This window comes from Colletotrichum karsti (genome assembly GCF_011947395.1).
Source record: "Colletotrichum karsti strain CkLH20 chromosome Unknown Scaffold24, whole genome shotgun sequence".
Taxonomy (NCBI): domain Eukaryota; kingdom Fungi; phylum Ascomycota; class Sordariomycetes; order Glomerellales; family Glomerellaceae; genus Colletotrichum; species Colletotrichum karsti.
In genome coordinates, this window is record NW_024065924.1 from 737,075 (window position 1) to 763,707 (window position 26,633).

At 51.8% G+C, this 26,633-nt stretch overlaps 6 protein-coding genes across 6 annotated transcripts; 5 read left to right on the forward strand and 1 right to left on the reverse strand.

Annotated features, from left to right (window-relative positions):
* Window positions 1–582: 582 nt before the first annotated feature.
* On the forward strand, window positions 583–10,815 carry CkaCkLH20_07709 (putative cytochrome P450 monooxygenase; the record flags this gene model as incomplete). Its single annotated transcript, XM_038890426.1, has 9 exons — window positions 583–1,445; window positions 5,158–5,293; window positions 5,352–5,848; window positions 5,901–6,142; window positions 9,288–9,400; window positions 9,455–9,557; window positions 9,610–9,678; window positions 9,734–10,324; window positions 10,385–10,815. 9 exons carry the CDS (start codon window positions 583–585, stop codon window positions 10,813–10,815), a joined length of 3,045 nt encoding a protein of 1,014 aa, XP_038744476.1.
* Window positions 10,816–12,421: 1,606 nt separating this feature from the next.
* CkaCkLH20_07710 (amidohydrolase) lies at window positions 12,422–14,051 on the forward strand (the record flags this gene model as incomplete). Its single annotated transcript, XM_038890427.1, has 3 exons — window positions 12,422–13,128; window positions 13,184–13,236; window positions 13,291–14,051. 3 exons carry the CDS (start codon window positions 12,422–12,424, stop codon window positions 14,049–14,051), a joined length of 1,521 nt encoding a protein of 506 aa, XP_038744477.1.
* A 540-nt stretch (window positions 14,052–14,591) lies between these two features.
* On the forward strand, window positions 14,592–15,415 carry CkaCkLH20_07711 (dopa 4, 5-dioxygenase; the record flags this gene model as incomplete). The annotated part of the gene is made up of 4 exons (XM_038890428.1): window positions 14,592–14,748; window positions 14,801–14,875; window positions 14,968–15,034; window positions 15,157–15,415. 4 exons carry the CDS (start codon window positions 14,592–14,594, stop codon window positions 15,413–15,415), a joined length of 558 nt encoding a protein of 185 aa, XP_038744478.1.
* Window positions 15,416–17,464: 2,049 nt separating this feature from the next.
* On the reverse strand, window positions 17,465–18,508 carry CkaCkLH20_07712 (phosphotransferase enzyme family protein; the record flags this gene model as incomplete). The annotated part of the gene is made up of 1 exon (XM_038890429.1): window positions 17,465–18,508. The coding sequence occupies one exon, from the start codon at window positions 18,506–18,508 to the stop codon at window positions 17,465–17,467; it is 1,044 nt and encodes a 347-aa protein (XP_038744479.1).
* Window positions 18,509–21,899: 3,391 nt separating this feature from the next.
* On the forward strand, window positions 21,900–24,289 carry CkaCkLH20_07713 (extracellular dipeptidyl-peptidase dpp4; the record flags this gene model as incomplete). The annotated part of the gene is made up of 2 exons (XM_038890430.1): window positions 21,900–22,376; window positions 22,430–24,289. 2 exons carry the CDS (start codon window positions 21,900–21,902, stop codon window positions 24,287–24,289), a joined length of 2,337 nt encoding a protein of 778 aa, XP_038744480.1.
* An 825-nt stretch (window positions 24,290–25,114) lies between these two features.
* On the forward strand, window positions 25,115–26,260 carry CkaCkLH20_07714 (uncharacterized protein; the record flags this gene model as incomplete). Its single annotated transcript, XM_038890431.1, has 1 exon — window positions 25,115–26,260. The coding sequence occupies one exon, from the start codon at window positions 25,115–25,117 to the stop codon at window positions 26,258–26,260; it is 1,146 nt and encodes a 381-aa protein (XP_038744481.1).
* Window positions 26,261–26,633: the final 373 nt, after the last annotated feature.

Here is a 26,633-nt window from a genome sequence, read left to right on the forward strand (position 1 = left end):
TTGTCACTTTCTATCTCTTTAACTATATGGATTGGAGAAGGATCTCATTGCTGACGTGTATCTCTTTATGTTTTAACTGTCTCTACTGTTGTTTCTGTGCTGTGTTTGGCATCCATCCGAGTGATGCTCTCAGTCGCAGCGTCAAACTTTTGAAATCATTAGCGACTCAAAAGTTTATATGAGCTCCAATAGGTGCTTTTACTGAGAAAACCCCAACCCACTTCATTATTGATGCCGTCTCCAGCAACTAGCTCAGCTCTGCGGAATGCGATAGTGTTGGATGTGCCAAGAGCGGGGTAATCCTGCCAATTGAATTGATGGAAAATATGCGGAACATATGAGTGGCTTACGACCGCCTTCTATGCTGGGCGACTTTGTAGTCGTGGAAACTGGATTGCTGACCATTTTTGCGTCATCCTGTTCGTAAGATCAACGCGCGTTTGATGCGCAATAGTACAATAAACATGTTATATCTTGTTTAGGCATGATTTCTCTTTTGAATGATGTTGAACTTGAATATTAAAGATGGTCGAGAATCCCAAACTATTCTCATGCTCAGCTCTGCAATAAGCATCAAGCGAAATGGCGTTCTTCGAGAAGGTCGCCGAGATATTCGCGAACCAAGCCGCCCTGCCCTCTGCCCCGGAGCAGTTTCTCGCATCTCTTGGTACACCTTCCGTTTCTGTCGCTGTTCTTGACAAAGGCGATATCGAAGCGCGATGTTTCTCTACTTTAGGCAACGATGAAGAAACTCGTTTCCAAGCCGCCAGCATCTCCAAACCTATCGCTGCTACGGCTGTCATGAGACTCGTAGCTCAAGGAAAGCTCTCCTTGGACGACAAGGTTCTTCACCATCTTCCGGATGAGCTCTTCAACAACCTCGGGCACCCTGAGATCTTGCAACAGATCACCCTTCGACATCTTTTGACCCATACAGCTGGGTTCCGTACCTCGGCTTACACAGGGTACGCCCGGAACATGCCATCAGCTACGGATACCTTGCTCGACAGGAACGGCGGACACAACGTTGCGGAGCGGTTGAGCCTTTTACCTGGACAGCAGCATGCCTACTGCGGAGGAGGTTTTGCGATGCTGCAAATCATTATGGAGAAAGTTTTCGGCAAACCCTTTCAGGAGCAGGTCGAAGACCTCGTATTCGAGCCCCTGGGAATGTCGAACTCCAGTTATGATGTACCGGAGCATGATGACGAAGGCAATTACGCCCGGTCCTGGTGGACAGGAAATGAGCCACATGATACGCCGTGGCACCATCACCCGGAATTTGCATCTGGTGGGGTCTGGACCACGCCGACAGACCTTCTCAAGCTCATCAGGGGCATTCAGACATCACTTCGCCCCGATAGCACCGAGGGCGACAGGTTTCTGCCCCAAAGCGTTGCAAAAGAGATGTTGACGCAGGTGCAGGAGGGAATCGCAGTCTCTTGGTTTGTCTCGAGAAAGAAAAGTAATGTCTTCGGGCATTTTGGTGGTAACTCTCCTTGCTTTCGATGCTACGTGGTTGGATTTGCGGATACAATCGGAGAGGTTAGCGAAGAGGACCTTGCTGAGGAATGTGGTGTCGCCGTCATGACCAATGGCTGGGAGGGGACCGACGTTTGTTGCCGAGTGGTTCATGCTGTTTCTTACGCGAAGGGTTGGCCTTACATGGGTACATTGGAGCATCTACAGGAGGTTTCGATCCCATTCAAAGATCCCAAAGGTAGTATTGATACCAGATGGGAAAGTTGGATCGGAGGATGGTCGTCTGGGTGGAGCTTGAAAAAGAACGATGCTGGAGCTCCAACGGTAAGCTTTCGAGAGTTTACAGGCTTGAAGCTTGTGCCAGCCGCGGTCCCCGCAGAGCACGGAGAGAAGGGAGATTCAATCGATCTCCTTGTTGAAGGTCTTCAGGTTATGCTCAGATTATGCGTCGTGGAGGGAGAGCTCGCGGTCGAAGTTTGGAGCGGCCTCATCTTCCAAATAGAGAAGCTGAAGAGAGAATTTGCGATTTAGCACACCTAAAATGGAAGTTATATTCAGCGAAACCTTCGTTGAAATAGGCTCTGAAGGTTAATTCATGACTATTACGGTTTCTAGTACCTACAAGTTTGCTTTCTCCGTGGCTGGCCAGTCGGTTCAACCTTGTGAGAGCGAGACCTTACAGGTATACATAACCTAAAGAGCGCAAATTCTTTCAATGTTCGGCAGACATACTACCTACTTACATCTCAGAGCTCCTGTACCAAAAGTCGTCATTATTTGTCTAGGCCGAAATCACGATGGAAGACTCCGGTCAAACCCCCGAAGAAAGTCGATTCTTGGCACTTTGCCCCGAATTGCATTTGGAGATTTTGGATCATATTGAAAGCTTCAACTACCGTTCGAGAACGAATACGATTGCGGCGCTTTGTCGAACATCGAAGAAGCTTCGCATCATCGGGGTCCCTCGTCTCTACCATCACATCGACTTCGACGCTAACGCCAATGGATTTATCAAACTCGTCAAGTTTTCAAATTTCTTGACCAAGCATCCAAAACTCGCCGTTCACGTCAAACTTTTGACATTGGGAATGCCAGTGGCTTACTTATCATGGAATATATCGTTCTTTGCAGGATTGTGGCATGAGCTCTTCCAGGCAGATTACAGAGCAAGACTACCTGGACGCTGCTGCTGCAAGCCTGTAAACCACTCCGAGCACGTACACAAGGCAAACGCCGTTTTCTTCAACTCATGGGAGGTTCTCATGCGCTTATGTACAAACCTGGCAGAAATTTCGGTTCAAACTGTCCCTGCTTTTCGTCGATTGGAAGTTGAGGGCAGAGCCTGTTTCGAAGGACGACCTGGGTCTCGCCCTGCATTTACGATGCCAAACCTACGCAAGGTCAAGCTCCTGCACGCAAAATCCGTCGAAAGCCCAACCTCACTATTCTTTTTGGAATTCATTTCACAAAGAGCTCCAAATATCAGAACTCTGATCTTGGATGCGGCGATCACACTCCCTCGAAAATGGAAGCCAACAATCCTGTTTAACAGCCTTTCTCATTTGGACATGAGGTATTCTATATGGTCAACCGGAGTCTTTACAGAGATTGTGAAAACGTGTCAAAATCTGAAAAGCTTCTCTTGCTCACCAAACTGGGACAGCTATGATTTCGAGATTGAGAGTGTGGACGACTTTAAGTCTAAACTAACAAAGTCTACAGATCTGCTCTTAGACGTGTCTGACTTAAAGTCTTGTGCCATACATCATGAGCATCACACTGGACCCCCGGGCGCTTTAGAGCATTTGCTATATGACAGCAACGACTTCCACGTCGGCTATCCTTTGGCCGTCAACCTACCCCCCTTGAGAACATTCGTTTTGGTTGGCTTAAGAGATAGTGTTTATGACGATCTCCAAAGACTAGCAGATGACATGTCAGATTCGTCTCTGAGAAAAGTCATCTTCTGTCCAATCGCGAAATTTTGTAGAACTTCAACACATTTCACGAAGTTAGTTCGAATCGAAGACACGTTTCGACAGAAGGGCGTTAACTTTGGTTGCTTTCTACTTGAAAAAAACTATCATCTCGCACTTTTAGAATTGAGGAGAATATGGAAGTCGAATTACTGTAGCTAGCTTTCCGATAGTAAGACGTTTTATCCGGAGACAGCACGAACAAGTGCAGAGCGGCGAGCCGCGATTGATAATCCCGAGCCCCGAGACTATCACTTGGGATGAAGACGAGCTAGCCCCTTGGCAGAATATGGTGACCATCTCTACTGGCTGGACGAGTAAATTCACGGTGACCCAACAGCCCAGCACAGTCATTCACAAGGAGATATACGCCAGCCATTGAGAAACTCGACACTCAAGCAATATAATTCAACCGATTCGTACACCTAAGTTTCGATACTATCGGCGATGCAGGCGGGACTTCCATGTTGGCATTACCAACGGATGTGAATGGATCTGATAATAGGGGCTGGTAGAAAGATGATGGGCTCACTGAGGACACATGTATGGTGATAGCAGTACTTGGTTCATGTAGAAGCATCATGTCGAGTTGCCGTCTAGCTATTCCTGCTTTGAGCATGATCATATCCGTTATATCCTTGGCAGCTTTGTTGTCGCCGTCGCTCTGCGACGTTCTACGGGTATTCAGCCAGAAGTTGTTGGTCCACCTAGCGCCAGGTGGCTGGTATGCACCGGAGGTATGTGCCTCTTGGCCCAGATTACCGCATCAGGCAATCTGAAGTACTGGTTATCAGGCAACCGAAACACATTTTCGTTGGCGTTCTCGATGGCGTCGGGGTCTGAGCCATTTTGGGTCGTCGTGTTACGGTTCATGCACAGCCGATTCAGATAAAAAATGGATTTCACTCTCAGCTGACGCAATATTTCCTCCTGTACAACATCAACCAACACTAAATGGGACGCAAGGGAGCATTGAAGTGCGGGGTTGTAATTCTAACGCATAGCCAGCCTTGTGTGCATATCGTGTTTTCACGTCTATATGTAATCGACGCATCAGCACGTATGATGGATCCTGTGTGTCCGGTTGAACAAACGTCTGCGCCATTTTCTCGCCAATTAGGGACAATGACTTCAAGTTCTGTGGTATCGTCTCTCCTGGAAATACTAACAGTGCCTTTTATTTGGATTATTCCCATCTCTTTGCTGTCCTACAAGATTATTACATTCAGTCGCCGAGAGAAAGGCCTGCCTCCGGGACCTCCTACTGTTCCTGTTCTGGGAAATGCCCATCTAATACCATCCAAAGGCTTCTATGCAAAGTGAGCTTCCATTTCCCCATGTGTAAAGGGCGTTTCTAAATAGCTCCAGATTGAAGCATTGGGCGGATGAGTATGGCTCGGTGTATTCCCTCAAGGTCGGACGAAGCACCATGGTGGTGCTAAACGACAGAAAAGCCATTCACGAGCTCTTGAATCAGCAAGGAGCTTTTTTCAACGACCGTCCACGTGACCAACATGTAGAAGCCTGTATGCGAGAGGAGAACCCAGCCATGATGCACGAAGGGCTCATGTGGAAGGCGGAGAGAAAGCTCGTCACCACTTATTTCTCGCCCAAAAACCTTGACACCAGCTTGAAAGCTGTGCAAGAAGCTGAGTATGGCAAATTGTAATGAGAGAGGCATGATGTTAACAGGGACCAGGATCTGCCAGCTCATGTCGGATTTACTGGAGAAGCCGGCAGATTTCCGAACGAGTGTGAAGCGGACTACCGCGTCGATTGGCACAGTAACTCTGTACGGTCATCGAGCTCCAACTTTTGAGAGCTTCTGGGGCTCAGTGAGTTTCAATAATTACAGTCGCAGTCGTCAATTAGCAAGCTAACGCCGGTTGCCAGGCTGTTTATGTCGCGATGGACGCCTCTTCAAAGGCGCTTGAACCGGGGACCTATCTTCCAGTAGATCAGTTCCCATTTCTGAAGCTCATCCCAGACAGATGGAACGGTTCCAGACGGCGAGCAGAGAAGTCTTATCGTCGAATGACCGACATCTGGAACGAAGCTCGTGAGAGAGTGGAAGATCGACGGAGCAAAGGTGACACAAGAGAGTCGCTAATCGACAGACTCCTCAGCGAGGACGTTAAGTCCGACGTATCGCTCTCATACACAGCATTCAACAACTTCTTCGGAGGCACTCAGATGGGGGCAGCTGATACCACGGCAACACAAGTTCTCACAACCATTCTTTTCCTTGCAAAGCATCCTGAGGTCCAGGAGAAGGCACGCCTTCAGCTGGATCGCATTTGCGGTACTGAACGACTACCCGAATGGTCAGACTTCGACAAGCTGCCGTATATCAATTGTATTGTCAAAGAGGGCCTCCGCATCCGACCGGTGTAAGTATCTCTTCATCTTTTCTGCGTAGTGTTTTCTGACCGGTCTGCTCAGAATTCCGACTGGCGTGCCTCACTGTGCTAAGCAGGACACATGGTACGACGGGATGTTCATCCCAGCAGGCAGCACCATCTTCATACCCCCGAGCGCACTCAACCACGACAACAACTACTCAGAAGATCCTTCAACTTACAATCCCGATCGGTACCTTTCTCAAGCGTCAAAGCTGGCCCCCGAGCTTGCGGCCTCTCCTTTGTACGAAGAACGAGACCACTACACGTACGGAGTTGGCCGACGTATGTGTCCCGGCATTTATCTGGCCGAAAGGACCCAATGGCGTATTACGGCACAGATGCTTTGGGCGTTCAAGATCGAGAGACAAGGCGAACTGGATACCGGTTATGAGATGTATGAGGAGGGTTTCCTGCATTCCACCAAAGATTTCAAAGTCAAATTCGTGTCGAGAAGTAGAGAGCATGCAAATGTAGTGAGAAAGATGTCTGAACAGGCGGAGCAGTTCTTGAAAAAGTGGGAATAGTTCCCGGGTTTTCTTTCGTTTAGTATTTCATCTAACTGAAGTAATTGCGCAGCCTGTGGCTTTAATAATCTTTTTTTGGACTTCTCCTCAATGGAATACATAAACAATTTCAAGAGGGCAATCTTCTAGAGGGGGGGTTAAAATAAACGTGAAGTAAAGTTCAATCTTGTATGCGTCGTCCACCAAGTCTCTCAATTTCTTCTGCTCTAGAATACAAATGAATCTCAATTGTGGAAAACTCAACGTCTTTCTTTTTGAAAGCATTTGCAATGAGATCTACGCTCATTGCATCCAGAGCCGGGTAAGAGAGTAGCGTGACTGTTGTGAGCGAAGGAAATCGCGAGCATCTAACGGCGAGGCTCAACATATGCTCGCGGATTAGAGAATTATCAGGCTCATTAAGGGGTACCACAGAGCCATTCCCAACCAACATGCTGTCGATGTCTTTACGTATCAGCTTTAGACTTTGAAGTCGAGGAGGCAAGACATCAGCTAGCATCTCTCCCTCGTCAAGACAAGCGATGTCTATGGTTAGCGATACGAGATGTTCAAGTTTCTTTAAGCCGTTGACAGAGGGGATTGAGTCTTCTGGAAAGCTTCTGGGTCGAAATCTTCCCCAGCACAAGGATAGCGTCACCAGAGTACACCGATGACGCCCCAAGGCTTCCAAAATGGCCGCACCCGTTGGCTCAGTATAGAACATCTTGTACTCATTCGGCATGTATTTGAAGCTGATTAGTGATCCACAGGCATCTATGATGTCTTTGAATCCTTCGTTGCTGAAGACGGATGAACCAAGGTCGAGATGTCGAACACTTCTGATAGTAAAGGGCTGTAGCGTTTCGTGGTTACTCAGCTGAGCCGTCAGGCTTAGGTGCTCAAGTGCTGGTGCTGTTTTGCTCACTCCTTGTAGGAATTGGCTAGTTACTCCGTTCAACTTGTCGTCTGATTCATATGCAACATGGCGTAAATGTTGAAGATTGTCCCGGACACCGTCTCGGGCAAATGCCTTCCAACGCCTGTCTGGGCCAACATGAACGTTTCCCAGTGTTTTGAGTTCCAATTTCTCGATCATCGGCAGCCTGAAGAGTAGGTGCTCTACCGAGAAGCTGAAGAGATTCCTCAGTTGTGTTGGTCTTAGGCTGAAAACACCATAGGGAATCGTAAGGCTGTAGTCGCGAGGCCCAGTCAAACGGAACACTTCGGAAATTACATAGGGGTCCGGGTTGGCGACCGGCCCAAAGCCCGCGTCGAATTTCAGGGAAACTTCTTTGACGAGGTTCGCTATGTCAGGCCGCGAGATAACCGTCCTCAAGAAAAGATACGGCTTCACAATCGCCTTGTCACTGTTCTTCTTCTGCTCGACACTGCTGAACTTGCGATAAAGAAGTTCGATCGCAATGGCATGGAACTTCTTGTTCACTCTGCACAGAGTCGCCATAGTTGATGTGTTGCCTCGTTGTAACTTATTAGCGTCGAAGATCATAAGAATCAGTTCGTTTGGCAAGATCGTGAGTCGGTCAGGACCTTTTCGGTTCCGGGCCGAGGATCGATGTTGAAGGGCCTGGTTGCCTCGAAGGTTTCGAGAGGACGACATTTTCTAGGCGGTTTGAGGAGACTGGATTTCAAATCTCCAAGGAAGGAGGAAGTCGTTTGGGGAGGAGAAAATGCAGGCGGTGGAAAAATGTTGTGAAGAGAAAATGTGTTGCAGAAAGATGAAAGAATTTTCTTTTAGACAAAGTTCTTACTTCAGGAGCCGAGTGGTGTGTAAACTCAATTTAATACCCTTTGCGTCACCCATGCACCCTGATTCTTCTCCTCTGGCATCGGATAGGGTTGTAATGTTCGTCTGTCTTGGAGACTGCTTACCAAAATTTCGTGTTGCGAGATGGATAGCTCCCAAGATCTCTTCTGGGGCTTTGGTAAAGATAATGTCAGATTTGTCGTTGCGATTGACTAGGGGTGTCATTCCGAAGTAGTAAAGATAACGTGTTTGAGAAAAAAGAGCACAGCAGAAACACGAGGACCTGGAGGGCAATGTCAGGAGCACGGGGTGTTTGTACTACTTCACAGCAACGCAACCGCCCGTCTTCGGATCATCCTTCTGAAGGATGATTCAATTGCGTTTGACTAAGTGTAAAAGCCAGGACGAATTCTACAAGCCATCATTATGGCTGAGAATTCTCGTGCAGCTACACCTGAGTATCTGTCGGCTTCCTGAACGACCCCCCAGCTGCACCCTAGCGGACGGGCCGCGACCAGATGTTGGACTCAAGTGGTAAATTAACAGTCATGCATGAGATGAACTGTGCTCCTTTAGCAAATTAAAAATCAAGTGTGAATTCGTGTTTTTACGGCATGACATGGTCCCTCCGCAGCCCACGAACTTTGTAATTATCGCCGCTTCGCCGATAGAGTTTGAACATCTCCGCCGAGTGTCACGAAACGGTCTCCGGCAAACACCGGAGGCCGACTGGGTGACTTTATATAGAGAACTTCAGTATGCTTCATTTCTGAATGTTTATGAGTATAAATACGCCTGAGTAATCTTTGGCACTGAAAGAAGAAGAAATCCATCAGCTCAATTATTGCATCATCCTTCCTCTCCGTTACCTTGGAATCATGTCCGATCTCACGTTTCAGCCCCAGCCTCTGCAATGGGACGTTTGGAGGGTTCTTTTCGCAGCATTACTCATGTCGTTAGTTGGTGTGTCCTTCGCCAGCAGTACCAGGAGCCGTAAACAGCCACCTCTTATCAATGGCCAGTATTGGTATGAGCTCTCGGACACAAGAGCAAAGATTGAATTCTTTGCGTCTGCGCGAAGCCTTCTTTACAAAGGCCGAGAAGTACGAGATCTGGTTTTGTTCTATTGATACTTGTCCACTAACTGGTCCAAAGATAGGCAAGGTCTTTCGAATGATCTGCAATTTCGGCGAGTCCATCATGCTAGACCCTCAGTACATCGACGAAGTAAAGAGCCATCCTGGTCTGAGCTTTGGCAAGTGGTTGGAGAAGGTAATTCAATCGCATTCACGTGGTTATGTGAGAGCGCATTGCTGACACCTGTAGTCATTTATGGCTCATATTCCTGGTTTCGAATCTTACTCGGCCTGGGTCATGGAAACACGTGTGCTTTCCCATGTGGCACTTTCTGGCATCACGTCGGCTTTGGGTACACTCTTTCATGTGAGATCTCTGGAGACTCGACTAACATGCGATAAAAGATCGGCTTGTCCAGCCCCTGACGGAGGAGACGACTGTGGCTTTGGACGATGTGCTAGGAGACAGTACCGGTGAGTGTCTTATTTGAACTAACGTGAACCTATTCACTAAATCCCCCCTCCATAGAGTGGCGCGAGACCTTTCTGCATCCTCTCGTCCCTGAGATCGTGGCCCGTCTCTCTTCCCGGGTCTTTGTAGGCCAAGACCTATGCCGTAACCCCGACTGGCTCCGCATCACTGTCAATTACGCCGTAGACTCCGTTCTCGCTGCTCGCGTCATAGCAAGATGGCCTAGGATTCTCCAACCGTTGGCTCATTGGTTCATTCCAGAGTGTCAGAAGGTCCGCGGCCATGTCCAAGCTGCCAGGAAGCTCATGGGACCTATTATTCACCAAAGACGCAAGGAAAGAATGAACAAGAAAGTTCCAAGGGAAGCTCGAGACGCCATTGATTGGTTTTACGAAGTCGTCAAGGACAAGCCGTTCGACCCTGTCACCTTCCAATTGACGCTGTCAACAGTCGCTATTCACTCAACCTCGGACTTGCTCATGCAAGCTCTTCTTGACATCGGGAGCCACCCGGAGCTCATCGATGAGCTGCGTCAAGAGGTCATCACTGTGTTCAGTACTGGGGGATTCAAGAGATCATCGATCAACAACCTCAAGCTTATGGACAGCGTTCTGAAGGAGAGCCAGCGCCTAAAGCCGCTAGCCCTGGGTGAGTATTCCGGTCCTTGAAGACCAAATTGTGACAAGTCTTTCTAATCAGTGTCTCCAGTCGCCATCCAGCGCGTCGCGACGGAAGACATCGAGCTGTCAAACGGGCTGTTGATCCGGAAAGGCGAGACCATCGGCATTCCAGGATACGGCATGTGGGACTCGAAGGTTTACTCCGGTGCTGAGAAATTCGACGGCCACAGGTTTCTGAGAATTCGAGAGAACTCCGAAGAGGACCACGGTAGTCAGCTGGTTACGACGAGTCCTGATCACCTTGGATTTGGTCACGGAAAACATGCATGTCCCGGGCGCTTCTTCGCAGCCATGGAAGCAAAGATCGCGCTCGCCGACTTTCTCTTGAAGTATGATTTCAAGTTGTCGCCTGGGACCAAGCCTAGGGTTTTCGATGCTGGATTTGCCCTTATTCCGGACCCAACTGCAAAGGTTGCGATCAAGAGACGCCAGGAAGAGATTTCACTCGGCCAAATTTGATAGAACGGGACAAATGACAAAGAAATAGTCCCGACTTTGTGTTCCGGTCATTCTGGGTGAACATATTTAGTTGAATTAGCACAGAAAACACAGAGAATATTACCACAAATTTTACATTAGAAGCTCAACTATCGTGGTATGTGCCATGCCGAGGTGTCGGACGATGTTGACTGTTCATGTGGAGGTCCGTAAGTCCGTAAGTCCGCAACTCCCCGTATCCTAGTTCCGCTATCACTATCCACATCTCGCCCCACGCCTTCTTTCGCTCCCTTGCTGCAAATCGATGTCAATGAAATCACGTCTGCTTTGCAGACGGCGGAAATTGACCGCTTGCAAATACTGACAACGGAGTCAATAACTAATCACCATAACACGTATCCAAAGAACTGAGTATAGCGGTTGTCAGGCGTTTGCCTACATCCACTGCTGGGAAACTTAAACGTCCAATATATCTTGGCACTATCAGAAAGTTTTATTCTTGCTTGGAGCAATCCTTACACAACAACAACCATGCAAACGCAGAATCATGGTCTCCGTAACGACCATCGAAGGAAGAATGGCAATGACGCGGAGCTGACTGGTCGTAATTCCGCATCAAGGTGGATGACGAATGGCATTTAATCCATGCGTTTCCAGAATGCGATGGTCCCCGCAGTCTAGGAATAAATCCTGGGGGCTTTCCCGTCCGCTAGCCGTGCCCCGGCGGTCCGGGACTCGGAGTGGGTCCCAAAAGTGCCGGAGTGGATCTTCCGACCCACCGGATCATGACGTTGCAAACACGACAGAACCAGCTTCAGTCAGCGCTGACGACTGTGGAGACCTGCAAAAACATCAGCCAAGCATGCAAAGCTGCCAAGGAAAAAAGAGTAAACATGATCCGAACTCTCCGGGAAACCAAACGTCAACCAGGGATGTGGGAAGACCACGTGAGGAGGAAACAAAAACAACCTTACCTCCGAACGGTAGTGGCGCGGGCCCCGGCTTCGGGTTTACGCTTCGCTCTCCTATTGGCCAGGTCACTTACACATCGCGGCCAGCTCCGTGGCTGCTTACACTTTTCAGGCCGTAAGACGAGATAATTCCCTAGGCTTCGATAGTATCAAGTTGTTCTCCATTTGGGGCTAGTTGCCGTTCTTCGAGAGACTCCATAACATTCAGCGGGTCGATGCTAGTTCCGAGCATGCCACCAAGGAAGACTGAGGCGGTCACGATGCCTGGCACCCACATGAACATCGGTTTGATGCCACTTTCTGCATCTTTATTTTTGACTAATACGAGCGATATGTGGTATCTAGCCCCACCTAATAGCCAGAGTTTTGACGTTAGGCAGTCTTCTCTAGCAACCCCAAGCTGACGATGGCCCGGAACGCACCGGAGCAGTGTGCTTGGATATCCACAGCAAATCTCCACTGGATAAAGTGCCAAGTCAGATTCTACGCGTTAGCAATATTCGCATCAGAGGGCCGCGATGGGACTCTGAGTATCTATAAAGGACCGCTGCAGCCCTCACGACGTCTTGTGTGTCATTCTTTCGGCACCGGCAGCGCAAGACAGATAATCAACGGGGCTCGGAACAGCAGGACACCAGCCGCAACTTCCACTCATCATGCATTCTCTCAACCTTGCGGCGGCCCTCACGGCCACCATCAACTTGGCCGGCGCGTCCTCCATCCTCCTCCGAGGCGGCACCATTGTCGGCTTCGACGACCAAGCCAACTCCCTCAACGTCATCCGCGAAGGCTCTTTGCTGATCACCGACGACCGGATCACCGACATCTACACGGCGGAGGAGGCTCAGGACCTGAAGTTCCCCGGCAACGAGACCCAGATCGTCGACGTGACCAACAAGATCATCACTCCGGGCTTCATCGACACCCACCGCCACGGATGGCAGACTGCTTTCAAGACCATTGCTTCCAACACCTCTCTGGCCGAGTACTTCACCCGCTACGGTGAATACGCGGCGGCTGGTCTCCTCAGCCCAGACGATGTATACATTGGTCAGCTGACTGGTCTCTACGAAGCTCTGAATGCCGGTGTTACCACGACACTTGACCATGCCCACCACACCTGGTCTAACGAAACGGCTGAGGCTGGTTTGAAGGGTAGCATTGACAGTGGCGCTCGAGTCTTCTGGTCGTATGCTTTCCACAACGTCACCAACTACACTGTCTCAGAGCAACTGGCCAACTTCAGAGATATCGCGACCAAGGCTAGCTTCGATGGCACCTCTACCAGCCTCGGTGTTGCCTGCGACTTCTTTGGTCCTAATCCCGTTCTCGATCAAGTCAATGCTGTTGTCGATCTTGCTAGGTCTGTTCTCTCTACCTGATATGACTCCAATCTACCATGTGCTGACTCATTCCAGGGAGTTCAATGTCTCCGTTATCACGACTCACAGCCTCCAGGGTCCTTGGGGCAGTAAGTGACCTTCAAAATAGTTGTTTCCTGCTACATGACTAACATCAATCACAGTCACCAACAGCCCTGAGGACGTTCACGCCGTCGGAGCTCTCAACACCTCCATTCCCGTGGTCTTCTCTCACGCCTCTTTCCTAACCTACCAAGGCGCCACTCTCCTGCGCTCAACCAACCAGCACATTTCCATCACCCCCGAGTCCGAGATGCACTACGGCCACACGCACCCTCACAGCCACTTGATCCAGGATCAAGCCGCCCTTGGTGTCGACACCCACTTCACCTTCTCCACCGACATCCTCACCCAAGCCCGTCTCTGGCTCCAGAGCACCCGTCGTCTGCTCTACCAGCAGGTCCTCGCCCACTGGAACGTCCCCACCTCCGCCCCCATGACCGTTAACCAGGCTTTCCTTCTGGCTACCCGCAACGGCGGTCTTTCTCTGCGTCGTCCTGATCTGGGTGTCATCGCCAAGGGAGCGAAGGCCGACGTTGTTGTCTGGGACGGCGAGAGTCCGGCGCTGCTTGGATGGGTTGACCCGGTTGCTGCTGTCATTCTGCACGCCAGCGTTGGCGATGTCGAGCACGTTCTTGTCGACGGAAAGTTTGTCAAGAAGGACCGTAAGCTTGTGGCGCCTGGCTACGCCGACGTACGCACCCAGTTCCTGGAGAGCGCCCGCAAGGTCCAGGAGACTTGGAAGGAGCTTCCCTTCCAGGCACTCACTGGCGCTTTCAGCAGCTCTGGAGCTCCTTATGAAGCCCCGTTGGAGGTTGATGTTCTGGCTGGCGAGGAGTCCGGGTATGGAACCATGTTTGTTTGAGTATTCTGCCCGGGGGCCATGGATTCTGTATATATACGTTGTATGAGTTAATGTCTTAATAATAATTCAAGTTAATGGTCATGTTCTTCCAAAGCGCTCGTCAACTTGAACTGAAAGATCTTCGGCTGTCAATGAAGCGGATCCTCGTCATGTTTCATCCAAGGTTGCAGATCCAGTATTTGCTTGCGATACTCTTTCTTCAACAGCCAACTTCATGCACGCTTTTCTCGTTGTCAGAGCACTGCGAGGGGAACCAACAAATGTGTTTGCGCTACGAACCACTTAGATGAAGTCAACTCTCATTTGCGTGGGAGGCAATGACATGACTCGGGTTCAATCGGCCCAGTAACAACCGCTCATAACCGAGAAATCGTCCCTCTTACGACCGCTGGGCACGCAAAAGCCACGTTGATGGCGTGCTCTAGTCGCGTTTCTCCGCACGACATACAACAGTTGAGCCTCAGCCACACCGGATACCACAGCATCACCATAACCACAACACAAGAACATCCAGTTACCGTACGGTCGAGAATCATGACCATGGTTACTACACCGGCTCCCCAAGACGACCTGAAAACGGTCGTCGAGTCCCGGACTCGGGAGTGGCATTTCCACATTTACTTCCTGCTCCAGTCGCCGACTGAGACGGCGCGGGCGCTTGCTCTTCGCGATGCCGTTTTGAGGCTTCGTCGCGATGGTGCGTTTCGGCCGCCAAGACTACGACGATAAAATGCTCACTTTAGTTTCAGGCGCGTTCGTCGCTGTGCCGCTGTTTAGGGTCAACGAGTACCCCATTGGACCTCATCCTGCTGGTTCTTATGAGAGTAAGTGTTGTTTGTGCTATGCAGCTGGTGTAGATCTCATAAAGCTATACGGTTTGGAAGATACGCAATGTGAAGCTAATACAATCTCATAGTCTGGGTCCCTGACACCTCATTCTCTGATGTGTTTTATTACCTCGCGTCGAACCGAGGTAATTTGAGGTATGTTTTGATACATCTTACCATGACAGAACCCTTCGTCATCTTCCACTCTCTAGATACCTTACAGTATCATTGACAAAGCTGTCGATTGTGATTACATGTCTAACGTGTCTCAATCTTAGTGTGCTCGTCCATCCCCTGACCTCAAAGCAACGCCGTGATCATGAGTCCAGCAATGCTTGGATGGGAACGCCGTGGCCTATCTATCTAGACAGCCTCCCTCGTGACGGGGAAATTCCCCTCCAGTATCCAGAGCTGGGTCTTGGGTGGTCTACATCCCCCGAACAGGAAGTTTCGTTGGAAGAGAGACGGAGGAGAGGCGCGGAGCTTGAGGCTTTGCTGGCCAATGATTCGGAGGCTGCCCCGGCCCCGAAAGATTGAGTAACGAGACAAAGCCTCCGTGCCCTATGAGAACAAAGGCTTTGAGGATGAATAAGAGACTTGATAAGCTCAGACAATTGGATAGTGTCTATTCAACCATGTTTGAGGAGATGTTCTTTGTGCAATGGTAGCACCGCAGTCCGGTTGGATTATTAATAGAGCTCATAACTATTCTTTTCTGCATAGTCATAGCCATAACCACATATTCATCAAGTCGGTGAACACTGAGCCTTATGTATTAGAATATGCACCATTGCAATATTCTCGTATCAGACGTCTTCAACCAGCTTGGTTTCCAGATCAAGTCCAACTAAGCCACCTATGTCTCTCCCGTTAAATAACTCGTCTGCGTGTACCTTCTCTTTTCGATTTGAGACAGCTCCATTCATTGGTGCACGACGTTCTCCAGTAAGTTACGATGTTGTCGCTCGCTTCACAGCCTCTGTTGCCAATTTACTGTGAACCTAGTAACCTAGACCCTGGACGCCAGCCTCGTTCTTCTCAAGATAGTTAATAGATCAACACCTTCGGGCAAGAACGTACCTGCCGACGGCGCTTTTTCACTTCGAAGGAGTACCCCAGACCTCTAAACAAGTGCGACATACTGCGCCAAGCGTCTGATTATCTGATCATTCGAACGGTCCCCGCACCGGTGAGCGCGCATCCCATGTTCCACCCCGCCCTATCTTCATCAAACAACATCACCAGGCAACAAAGAAACCTCAACGCTTAGATGGATCAATGTCACGTAACATTCCCCCAAGTACGAGGGCTACCGAACGAAAAGAAGGCTGAGTCGGATCCATCTCGGCCAGGAACGCGGCGATCAGGATTCCCGATACGGAAAAAACGCGAAAGGTTGTTTGCTTGATGCTCGTATACTCGGTCCGCCCTGCCGACTTACAAACACATCGCAATCCTTCTTTTTCCCATGTCTCCAATCCAAAGACAGTCGAAAAACTTGGTGCCTACATCGGACTTTGGGGAGGAGCTATTCCCGAGAAAGCAGTTACCATTGTCTCAGAGGGTTTAGAAATTTCCAAGACAAGACCGTCTTCTGGGCCCAGGGACTGCATAGTTAATCCATCCCGTATGTAGCATTTTCTGCCGGCGATCTGCCGACTAGAGTCGTCGATGTTGGTTCTGGGCCCCGGGGAGGCTGCTCCTCCCTGCCGATCGCGAGTTGGGGTTTTGGACAAAAGAACGTTGATAGGTACATACTTACCTCCTACCAATATTCCTACGCAGCTGATAGGCGGTGGTGATGAAGCATAAATCACTTTTTGGATCTAGCGACTGGATCGGTACGTGGCCTTGAGCCACTTTGGGGTGTGAACATACCTTCGGTATTGCTAAGATGACAGCCAAGCATTTCAAGGCTTGTAAACGCGTGGCAGGCATGCAACGAACTACTGCTGATCTTGGCGGCTGAATCTTTAGGGACTGAGATTCTATGTATATCTCGGCATTCGGCCGAGAGGTGGGAGACGGAAAAAACTTTGAAGGCAGTGCTCTGTAGCAAGACTGGAGTTACAGTCCCGGTGTAATGACGATCAGGTATTGGACTTCAGTCCGACAGATAAGACAGCATTTCTTGGACTTCGAAGCACTGTGAATGTTTCTATGGGTGATTCTACAGCATCAAAGCCTGAAATCTCTTGGTTGAACAAGCTTCAAGAGACGAATGCGATACTCCCCCTTTGGTAACCTCAGTAATGCTGGAAACATGCTATAACGAGGAGTTGCAGCAGTGCCCTCGAGTCTCGGGGGACCTTGAACTTACCTTTCTCCAAGATGAGGAACATATAGTGCAAGAAAAGACGTAACAGCAAAGGGGTCAATAAACCCATCAGCTCTGGTAATCAGGGAGTCGGGATAAGCCTTTGAGCCAGATTTCTCGGCGTGCTCCGTATTGCAAAGAAGTGACTGTTACTGCAAAGAGCTGTCTAATCAGTCATCTCGCATCATCGTTTATCGTCTTCTAGAAACGTCATAATCATGCTGTACATGGGGTATCATCCTCCCCGAGCGAGCGTGTGCCTATGTTTTCTACCCCAACCTCAAAACCTGATTGCGCCAAAACTCCACCACCTCGTCCAACTCTGGGCGGTCGTTCGGGTCCCGCTCAATGCACTTATTCACCATAGCCTTCCACTCAGACGGGATGTCCTCCGAGATCTCGGTCCAGACCGCCGTGTCCGGGGACTGCTCGACCTGCTCCAGCAGCATCCACATCGTCCGGCCCAGGCTGAACACCTCGGCCAGCTCCGCCGCCCGCGGGCACGTCCGCTTCCACTCCGGGAACACGTTCCAGTCCGGGAACCCCCACTTCTGGTTCTTGCGCGGGGCGCCATCGTGCGGGGTGTAGATGATGCGCGGCTTGCCCGCCTTGCCCACGGTAGTCATGGACTCCTCGGCCTCCTGGTCGATCGTGACCTCGGGCGGGTGCGTGAACATGGACACGCCGCTCTGCTCCCAGTCGATGAGGCGCACGTCGTCCTCGTCGTCCACGAGCATGTTGCCGGGCTTCAGGTCCATGTGGTAGCTCTTCCCGACCTGGTGCGTGTGCTGGATCCCGAAGGCCATCCCGTGGCACCACTTGGCCTTGAGGGCGAGGGGTATGCGGACGCCCTCCCTGTTGGCACGCATGACCTGCTCGTCGACGGAGTCCTTGGCCATGACGGGCTGCAGGAAGCCGCAGACGCGTTCAATGTTGTCGGCGTCCTGGACGACGACGAGGACCTGGGGGCGGTGCATGATGTTCGGGTGCGGAGGCAGGGTGCAGAGGGTCCGGATCTCGTGGAGGAGGGTCTTGTCCTGGTGCTCCTCGAAGTCCTTGCTGTCCCGCTTGTAGCTGTCAAAGTCGATGCCCTTGAAGACGAAGCGGAAGGACGGGGTCAAGCCGGAAGTGTGGCTGACGATCCGGGCGCCGGTCTTGCCGGGGAGGTTGCCGATACTTCGGAGGTCGGAGAAGTTTACGGTCTCGAAACTCGCAGATGAGCCGGCACCGCGGAGGTTCTGCAGAAAGGTGGAGAAGGGGGTGAGCTGGCGGATGTAGTCCTCCCTAATAGGAGACATGCTTTCCTTTGCCATGTTGAGAAGGCTGAAAAAGGGGGGGTTGTGAAAGAGAATGTCTTCTTGGAGTTGTAAATATGAGTTGGTGGCTTCAGTCGGGAATGCCTCGTTTTTGAACTTGTCCGGATAGTGACATGAAGATACGATCGGAGGCCAACATTCCTCAACTTTCTTAAATAAGAAATTATCCTGCAGAGTTCAATGCAGTTGATTCACTGCAACGAGTTGCGGGCGAACAGTGATTTGGTAGACCGTAGTTCGAGGCCGGATGAAAAGTTCCGTCGGCGAATAACCCCTATGTTGATGAGACTCGAGAGTCGGCAAGCAAAGGCAACCCGAGGATTTGTTTTGTCAGCTGTGGGTTGAAAGACCGCAAGGCTCCATCCCATACCAAGGGATCATGGTTAAAGTTTTGTCAAGATGCTTTTTCTTTGATTGATTGTTCCGTGACAGGCAAGATGTGTTCTTTGAGTGGGTTTGACAGGACGTCTGGACCTCTCGATCTACCAGTCAGACGGGACTGGGACATTACATGCATCTGAGAGATGAGATTGAGGAATTTTTTCGGGGTCTTCCCCAGGGGTGCTGATGTGCTGCTGGTTTTCCACCGGGTGTGAGACTTTCGCAAGAGAAGCCGAGAAGGGTGATATAGCAAACAAACCCACAAGGACCCACGACCCTTGATCCTCCTCGCAGCGAACATCTTCGTCGACTGTCTCACATTCTCGCCTTTCCCCCGATCATCTGACCGAGTCTTGGGATGGCATGGCTTCCCACCGAAGTGAGGCGAGCGGTAAGATGATATCACGGCCGCCGTCGTCACCTTGGGGCCGTCGGCCGGATTAGTCCGTGGGCAGGATGCAGGACACTAGGCGGGAGGTGATTGGCGGCGTGGGCGCTGGGGGTGGATGGTCTCTCTCATGGGGGGACTCATGGCAGGGCGCGTCGTCTCGTCCCGTTGCTCACATTTGATATCTGACAGATGCGGGAGCTAGCTTCGGTACGGCCATTAGCAGGATCACGGTTTCTGGGGGCGTTCTGTTTGGGTTGTCTGTTGGTCTGCGCTGCTGCGTGGGTCAACCCGCAGGAACTATGTGAAGAGATGGGAGGGATTTCGAAAGAGGTTAAGGGCGATATGCGGGCGGGAGATCGGGTCACCTTGCTGTCGATGGCGGACGGTTACGGTGGTCTCCCGGAGGGGTTTAGTCGGGGGTGGTGGTCGACTTGCGAGTGCAAGTCACATCTCATCGATGGTGACCTTTCCTGCCTCGTAAGGAGCGGCAGGACGTGACGTAAGACACGGGAATGAGACAACAGGGCCTGCTAGAGCCCTATTCGCAGGGGCGTGGGCGTGGGCGGCATGTCTGTCTGTGTCGTGTCTCTGGCGGAATCTAACACCTGGGACGGTGTTGGTCTTGAAGTGGAGGTTCGTCGTGAGGCAGAGGAATTTCAGGTGAGTCGGTCGGCGATCTTGACTTCCCGTTGGATAGGGACTCGGGGACTCGCAGTCCCGGCGGTCGTTATTGGAGTGAGGCGACATGGGTTCATAATTATTGATGTGCTGCAGAAGCACTTTGCATGCCGGGATGTTGCTTTTGCGCGGGAATGTCCCTTGTCTCTGTGTCGCGGTCCCTGGTTAGCTGAACACACAAACTGACAACGTTGAGGGTGGCGTAGGGTTGTCTTGGTTTGCGAGTTTGCTTGGGATTTTGAGATTCAGGGCGTGCGGTTGGAGGGTGGAGGTGGATGTGGAGGTGGAGGAGATGGAGGTATTCGGCCCCGATCGAGGAAGATGAAGTTGCGACCGAAATAGACGGCTTGATGAGAATTGGTGAGAGTCAGAAGTGTCTCTCATGTCCACCCCCACACCGACGGTGAGTGAGTGGTGAGCTGGAGTGAGTGAGCCGGGGTTGTAGTGAGATGAGATGAGATTTGCCAGGCCGGGTGAGTGGGCGGTCCAATGACTGGCTGGAGGTACTCCCGTCCTGGCGGACAGGCGGCTTAAAGGGCCCCGAACATGCGCCGATCAAGGCAACAGACCACGGCGACGGCGACGGCGGCGGGGAAAAGGCTCCATTGGCGGGCCGGGGAGCATCGGTTGAGCATCCGCCTGGGCGAAGGGTGGCCGTGAGGGTGAGGTGGAGGTGGGCCGCTTAGACTCGGTCAGCCGAAGACATCAAGACATCAAGACATTTGAGACATTGACACTTCAGTCAACGATGTCTCAGAGGCGTGGTCATCCCACGAGATAACATTCAGAGGATTCGACAGACCTCGGCGTATTTTCTCACATCATGGTCAGTGAGAATCAGATTCCGCTTGGCGCATGAGTCGAAAGTGAGAGAAAGGGGGCTTTCTGCATACTGCATTGAGAACGGTATGGTACCATGCCATGTGCCTTGCAGAGGTGAGTGAGTGGTGAGTGATTGGTGAGTGAGAGAGCGTTGCGGCTGGCTGAATTGCAAAGTGCCGCCGGCAGTGCAACGTTCGATCGCTCTCGGTTCTGGTGGGGGAGACCGGTATGCCCGCACCCGATTTCTGCCCGTGTCTTCCACACCTTCTTCCCAGGAACATTTCTTTTTCCACCGGCCCTTTGAGCAGGCAGATGGACGGGAGGTTGGCAGCCCAGGGTTTGGTGATGAGTGATATCTCCAATGCCTTGTATCCGTAATACCAGCGGCAAAGTGGTCCCCGCTCCGTCCGCTCCGGTTCAGTTGCAACCTTCCCGAAAAGGCATCGAACTGGGTCTTTGCTCGCTGCAAGTTGCTCTTGGCCTTTCTTTCGCGTGCTCGCGTTATTTTCCAAATAATTTTCCCAGCAGCTCTCTCCAACTGATTATTCCCTACCAATTTGCAGTACGAAGGGAAAAAAGTCTTGGTATGATGGAAATCACGCCAACTCGGGCAGGTCCTTAACTGAGGCCCCGGGATCTTTTGCTCAACACCGCCCGACCGGCCAACCTACGCAATGCCGGACCGACCACTCACAGCTTTCTGCCGAGACCAAAGCCGTCATTGAAGCTCTCGAGCTCCAATCTTAAGCCTCCTTGGCATCTGGAGCACGACATGTCACCATGCGAAGCGGCACTCGATAATTGCGGCGGCGGTGGGCCATTGCCATCACCGGGACGCAATGTCGTGGAGCAGCGGCCTGACCTTGCTCATTGACCTGCCTAATGTGCCATCGCAGCTTCCCCCATCCATTCGATCGCACGACCGCTGCAGGTCTTGGATTGAGAACAGGGGAAGACTATAAAGCCTGCGGGGGTCCTTCTTGAGCTCCTCTCCGTCGCTTGATCCTCCGCCCGACCGTCTCTCGTCCTTCTCCTCCTTGCGCCAGATTTCCCTCGCGCGGACGAAGTATCGGTAGCGCACACGAAGAACAGCCGACGACGCAATCGCCGAACACAATGGCGCGTCTCCTCAAAGCCGTCGCGGCCGCCGCCCTTTTCCTGGGCACCACCTCGGCCATTGAACGCGAGCCTCACCAGCCCTCCGGAGGCGGCGAAAAGATTGTTACCTGGAACGAGACCGTCGTCTCGCCACGCTTCGGCGCCAGCTCCCGCTCCGTCGAATGGCTTTCCGGAACCGACGACGGTCGCTTCATCTACCTCTCCAACAACGCGCTCGTCATCGAGGATATCGTCTCCGGCGCGAATGAGACTTTTGTCGCGGCCGATAAGATCCCTGCCGATTACGCCGAGTACTGGATCCGCCCGGACTTGAAGAAGGTTCTCTTCGCGACCAACTACACCAAGCAGTACCGCTACTCGTACTTCGCCGATTACTCCGTGCTGGACGTCGAGTCGGGCGTTCTCGAGCCTCTCGTCGGTGACCAGGCTGGCGACATCCAATACGCTGAGTTTGCGCCCGTTGGAGATGCCATTGTAAGCACCTCAATTCCATCTCCGCATATAGGGACCCCAGCTAACATCCCCAGGCCTTCGTCCGAGGCAACAACCTCTACCTGAGCAAAAACGGCACAATCTCCCAAATTACCAACGATGGCGGTCCCGACCTGTTCCATGGCGTTCCCGATTGGGTTTACGAGGAGGAGATCTTCGGCAGCCGCAGCACTTTCTGGTTCTCCCCCGACGGAGAGTACATTGCCTACCTCAGCTTCAACGAGACGGGCGTCGAGACCTTCACCATTCCCTACTACATGGGCGGTGAGGAGATCGCGCCCCCGTACCCTGTCGAACTTGACCTTCGCTACCCCAAGGTTGGCAGCAAGAACCCGACCGTTGAGCTGACTGTGCTCGAAATCGAGTCTGAGGACCAGACCCCGGTCGCCGTTGACGCCTTCCCTGCCGATGATCTCGTCATCGGCGAGCTGAAGTGGGTTACCACCGACCACACCAGCTTCGTCTACCGCGCCTTCAACCGAGTTCAGGATCAGGAGAAGATTGTGCGCGTTGATATCGAGGGTTACGCGTCCGAGACCATCCGCGAACGCGACGGTTCCGACGGCTGGCTTGACAACAACCAGGGCATCCAGTACATCGGCCCTCTCCAGAACACCACGGATACCTACTACATCGACCTTTCCGACGAATCAGGCTGGAGCCATCTCTACCTCTACCCCGTCAAGGGCGGCAACGCCGTTCCCCTGACCAGCGGCGATTGGGAGGTCTCCTCAGTCCTTAAGATCGACACCGAGCGTCACTTGGTGTACTACCTCTCCACCGAGCACCACAGCACCGAACGTCACCTCTACTCTGTATCCTACCCTTCGGGCACCAAGAAGGCGTTGGTTGACGACACTGTTGCTGGTTACTGGAGCGCTTCTTTCTCGGCTTCCGGAGGCTACTACATCCTAAGCTACCAGGGCCCCAACGTCCCCTACCAGGAGCTGTACTCCGTGAACTCTACTGAGCCCGTCCGCACCATCACCAGCAACGAGGCTCTCGTCGCTCGTCTCCAGGACTACAAGCTTCCCAACATCACCTACTTCGAGCTCGCCCACCCCGACGGCTACAGCTTGAACGTCATGCAGCGTCTCCCTGCAAACTTCGACCCCTCCAAGAAGTACCCCGCCCTTTTCACTCCTTACGGTGGCCCCGGCGCTCAAGAGGTCACGAAGCGATACCAGACCATTAACTGGCGTGCCTTCATCGCATCGGAACCCGAGCTCGAGTACATTACCTACACGGTCGACAACCGCGGCACGGGCTACAAGGGCCGCGAGTTCCGTTCCACCGTCGCCGGCCACCTTGGCCGCCTTGAGCCCCTCGACCAGATCTGGGCCGCCGAGCAACTGTCGTCCCAGAACTCCTTCGTCGACGCCGAGAAGATTGGCATCTTCGGCTGGTCCTACGGCGGGTACCTTTCTGCCAAGGTCGTGGAACAGGACTCGGGCGTCTTCTCGTCCGCGCTCATCGTCGCTCCCGTCAGCGACTGGCGCTTCTACGACTCGCTGTACACGGAGCGCTACATGAAGACCCTGACCGACAACGAGGAAGGCTACAATGAGACCGCCGTTCGAAACGCGGACGGCTTCAAGAACATTGCCGGCGAGTTTACAATTCTTCACGGAACCGGCGACGACAACGTGCACTACCAGAACGCCGCCGCGCTCATCGATCTGCTGGTCGGTGCTGGCGTGCCGAACAGCAAGATGAACTGGCTCGCCTTCACGGACAGCGACCACAGCATCGCGTACAACGGCGCCAACATCTGGCTGTACAAGTACCTTACCGAGGCGTTGTTCAGGGAGAAGCAGCGTTCGGGCGACCGCTTGGTGCACCAATGGAGCAAGAAGAGCTTGCCCGAGACCGAGTTCAACTTCGACCGCGAGTAAGGTTGACTCGTCAGCTTGGAAGAAGACTTGACGGCGCGTAATTCCTCTGTACATAGTTTCGAGCATGACTTGACGAACAATACATAAATCGAATGCCTCCCCCAGTGAGATCTCCGCAATTGACGGAGCAGGAACTCAATCACCCAAGAAACGGCTGAATCGGCAGTACTTGTGTTACCTATAAACAACAGTTCGAAACAGTCACGTGGATTAGTCAAGTCAAGCCGTTTGAAGATTGTGTTGCAGCACGTCAAATTTCTCATTAGGACTTTGTGGTTATTCTTTCCTCTCTCTAACTAGGAATTATATACTACTTCTAAAATATATTTAGATAGCTTTATGTTTATCTCAACACTACATTCTAATAAATAGATTATTCCTCACCGTATAAGAAGTAGCTAGTAGCACAAATACCTAACTAGTATAATGTATCACACTACTCTCATTCAGTTGTAGTGGTACTCAGCTAGAAATATATGCCTAGAACAGCTTGATTTGAATTTTGGCCGAAGACTCATACAGCGGGCGAAAGCCATATATGCCCAGCGCGCAACAAATTATTTAGTAGTAACAATAGCTACATGTTATTGAATTTGGCTCAAACCGTTTGATAAGAAATCAGCTGATTGGATGCTGCTCCTTAGGGTTGTTGGCTCAGGGGTTTGTTGGTGCAATACAAATTACCCGAATACAACTGGGGTCGTCTGGATCCCAAGGCTGTATTGCTATCCACGTGCATGATTACCCCATCCCTCTCGGAACGCATACCTTGTCGCCGTTGCAAGAAGGCTCCTGCTGCGCTTCCAGACGCTGTGGTTCCTCATCATGAACCACGCATCGGATTATCGGCCTCTCCACGGAGATCAGCAGTATTGGCAGATCGCAGATGATGGCCAGAGCCAGCCCCAAGGCTATCGTCGTAATGACGAGAGCCCGCCAGTCTTCACGGATGACCGTAACCGCCCAGATGTCTTTCGGAATATCGACGGTGACTCGCAGAAAGTTACGGGTAACGATCAGAACCAAACAAGAGGCTCTTCTAGCACTGTCAAGAATCCGGAACCCGAGTCAACCGCTCAACAGCAGCCGAGTCGTCTGGGCTGGCTCGCCAAGCTCAGCATTTTCACGTCACTGCTGACCCTGGCAATCGCTTTCGTCCTTCTCTCCTGGCTTTGGTGGACACCAAGGGAAGACGCGGCGTGGCGCGCCTGGGTGGTCGTCCCGAACCGCCTCCAATTGACCATCACACTCGCCAGTGTGTGCATCCGGACCGCCGTCGGTATCCTGACGTCAATCTCGACGGCCATGATCGCTTCCGTCGCAGTCGAGACGGGCGGCGTCCATCTCCCAGACGTGGCACAAGTTTCCATCACTCGGTTTTCCAGCAGCGGTCCTCTTTCCCTGGTCCTAGTTGGACTTCGGGGTTCATTGGCCGAGAGGCGAATGCGCTTCCTGCTCACGCTCCTCGTCATCACAACGTTTGCTGCTCAATTCAGCTCAACCATACTTCTTTCGGACCTCGAAACACGCCGGATTTCTTCCTTTCCGGCGGAAACCCCTAATTATTTCGGATTTGGCGATCGTGGCGTCCCTGATGCGTTTAGAGAGATCGCACGTCAGGACGGGATGTACGGCAGTTTTCGTCGAAGACCACTTTCTCCGATATTTGCGGAATACTCTCTGCCTGGCATCGCTGCAAGTGGGGTGGATGATACTGGCCTTAATGTCAGAGCATTTCTTCCATTCCCTTCCGTGGAGGAACGCGAAGCTATCAGCAAGTTCACTGGCATGTCCCATGTCTTTGATTCACGGGTCATCTGTACAGCCCCGAAAGTCGAAAACCTCGACATCGATACCTTGGACAGAATAGGCCCCGGCAACAAAACCGTGAAAGTGGCACTACACTCTCTCGCCCAGGTGCAAGCGCCTCCCCTAGCTACTCACCTTGAAGTTGCTGCTTTTAAGTGGTGAAGTGATGCCTGACGCGATTTTTGAGGTGAGCAAGGTGAGCAACGGGTGAGTAGGGATGGTGCGGCGAAGTCGTGTTAGTGCAAACGCGAGCGCTTAACAGCCAACCCATATCTGTTTACTGAACCCAAGAGCGGGTTACAGTAGGTGGAAAACCAGGACCTGAAGACAGATACCTCAAAGCAATAAAACACAAAGCCTCCCAACTTCTCGCATTGCATTTTGCATGCACTTGTTCATCCCGCCCAACACCGACAACACAATTCCACTGCAACAACCATCACAATGAGCCAAGCCCCAGAGAAATATATCGCTGCGGCGAAGGCAAATAGGTATAAGAGAGGCGCCCATTGTAAGCGAGATAAGCACACAAACC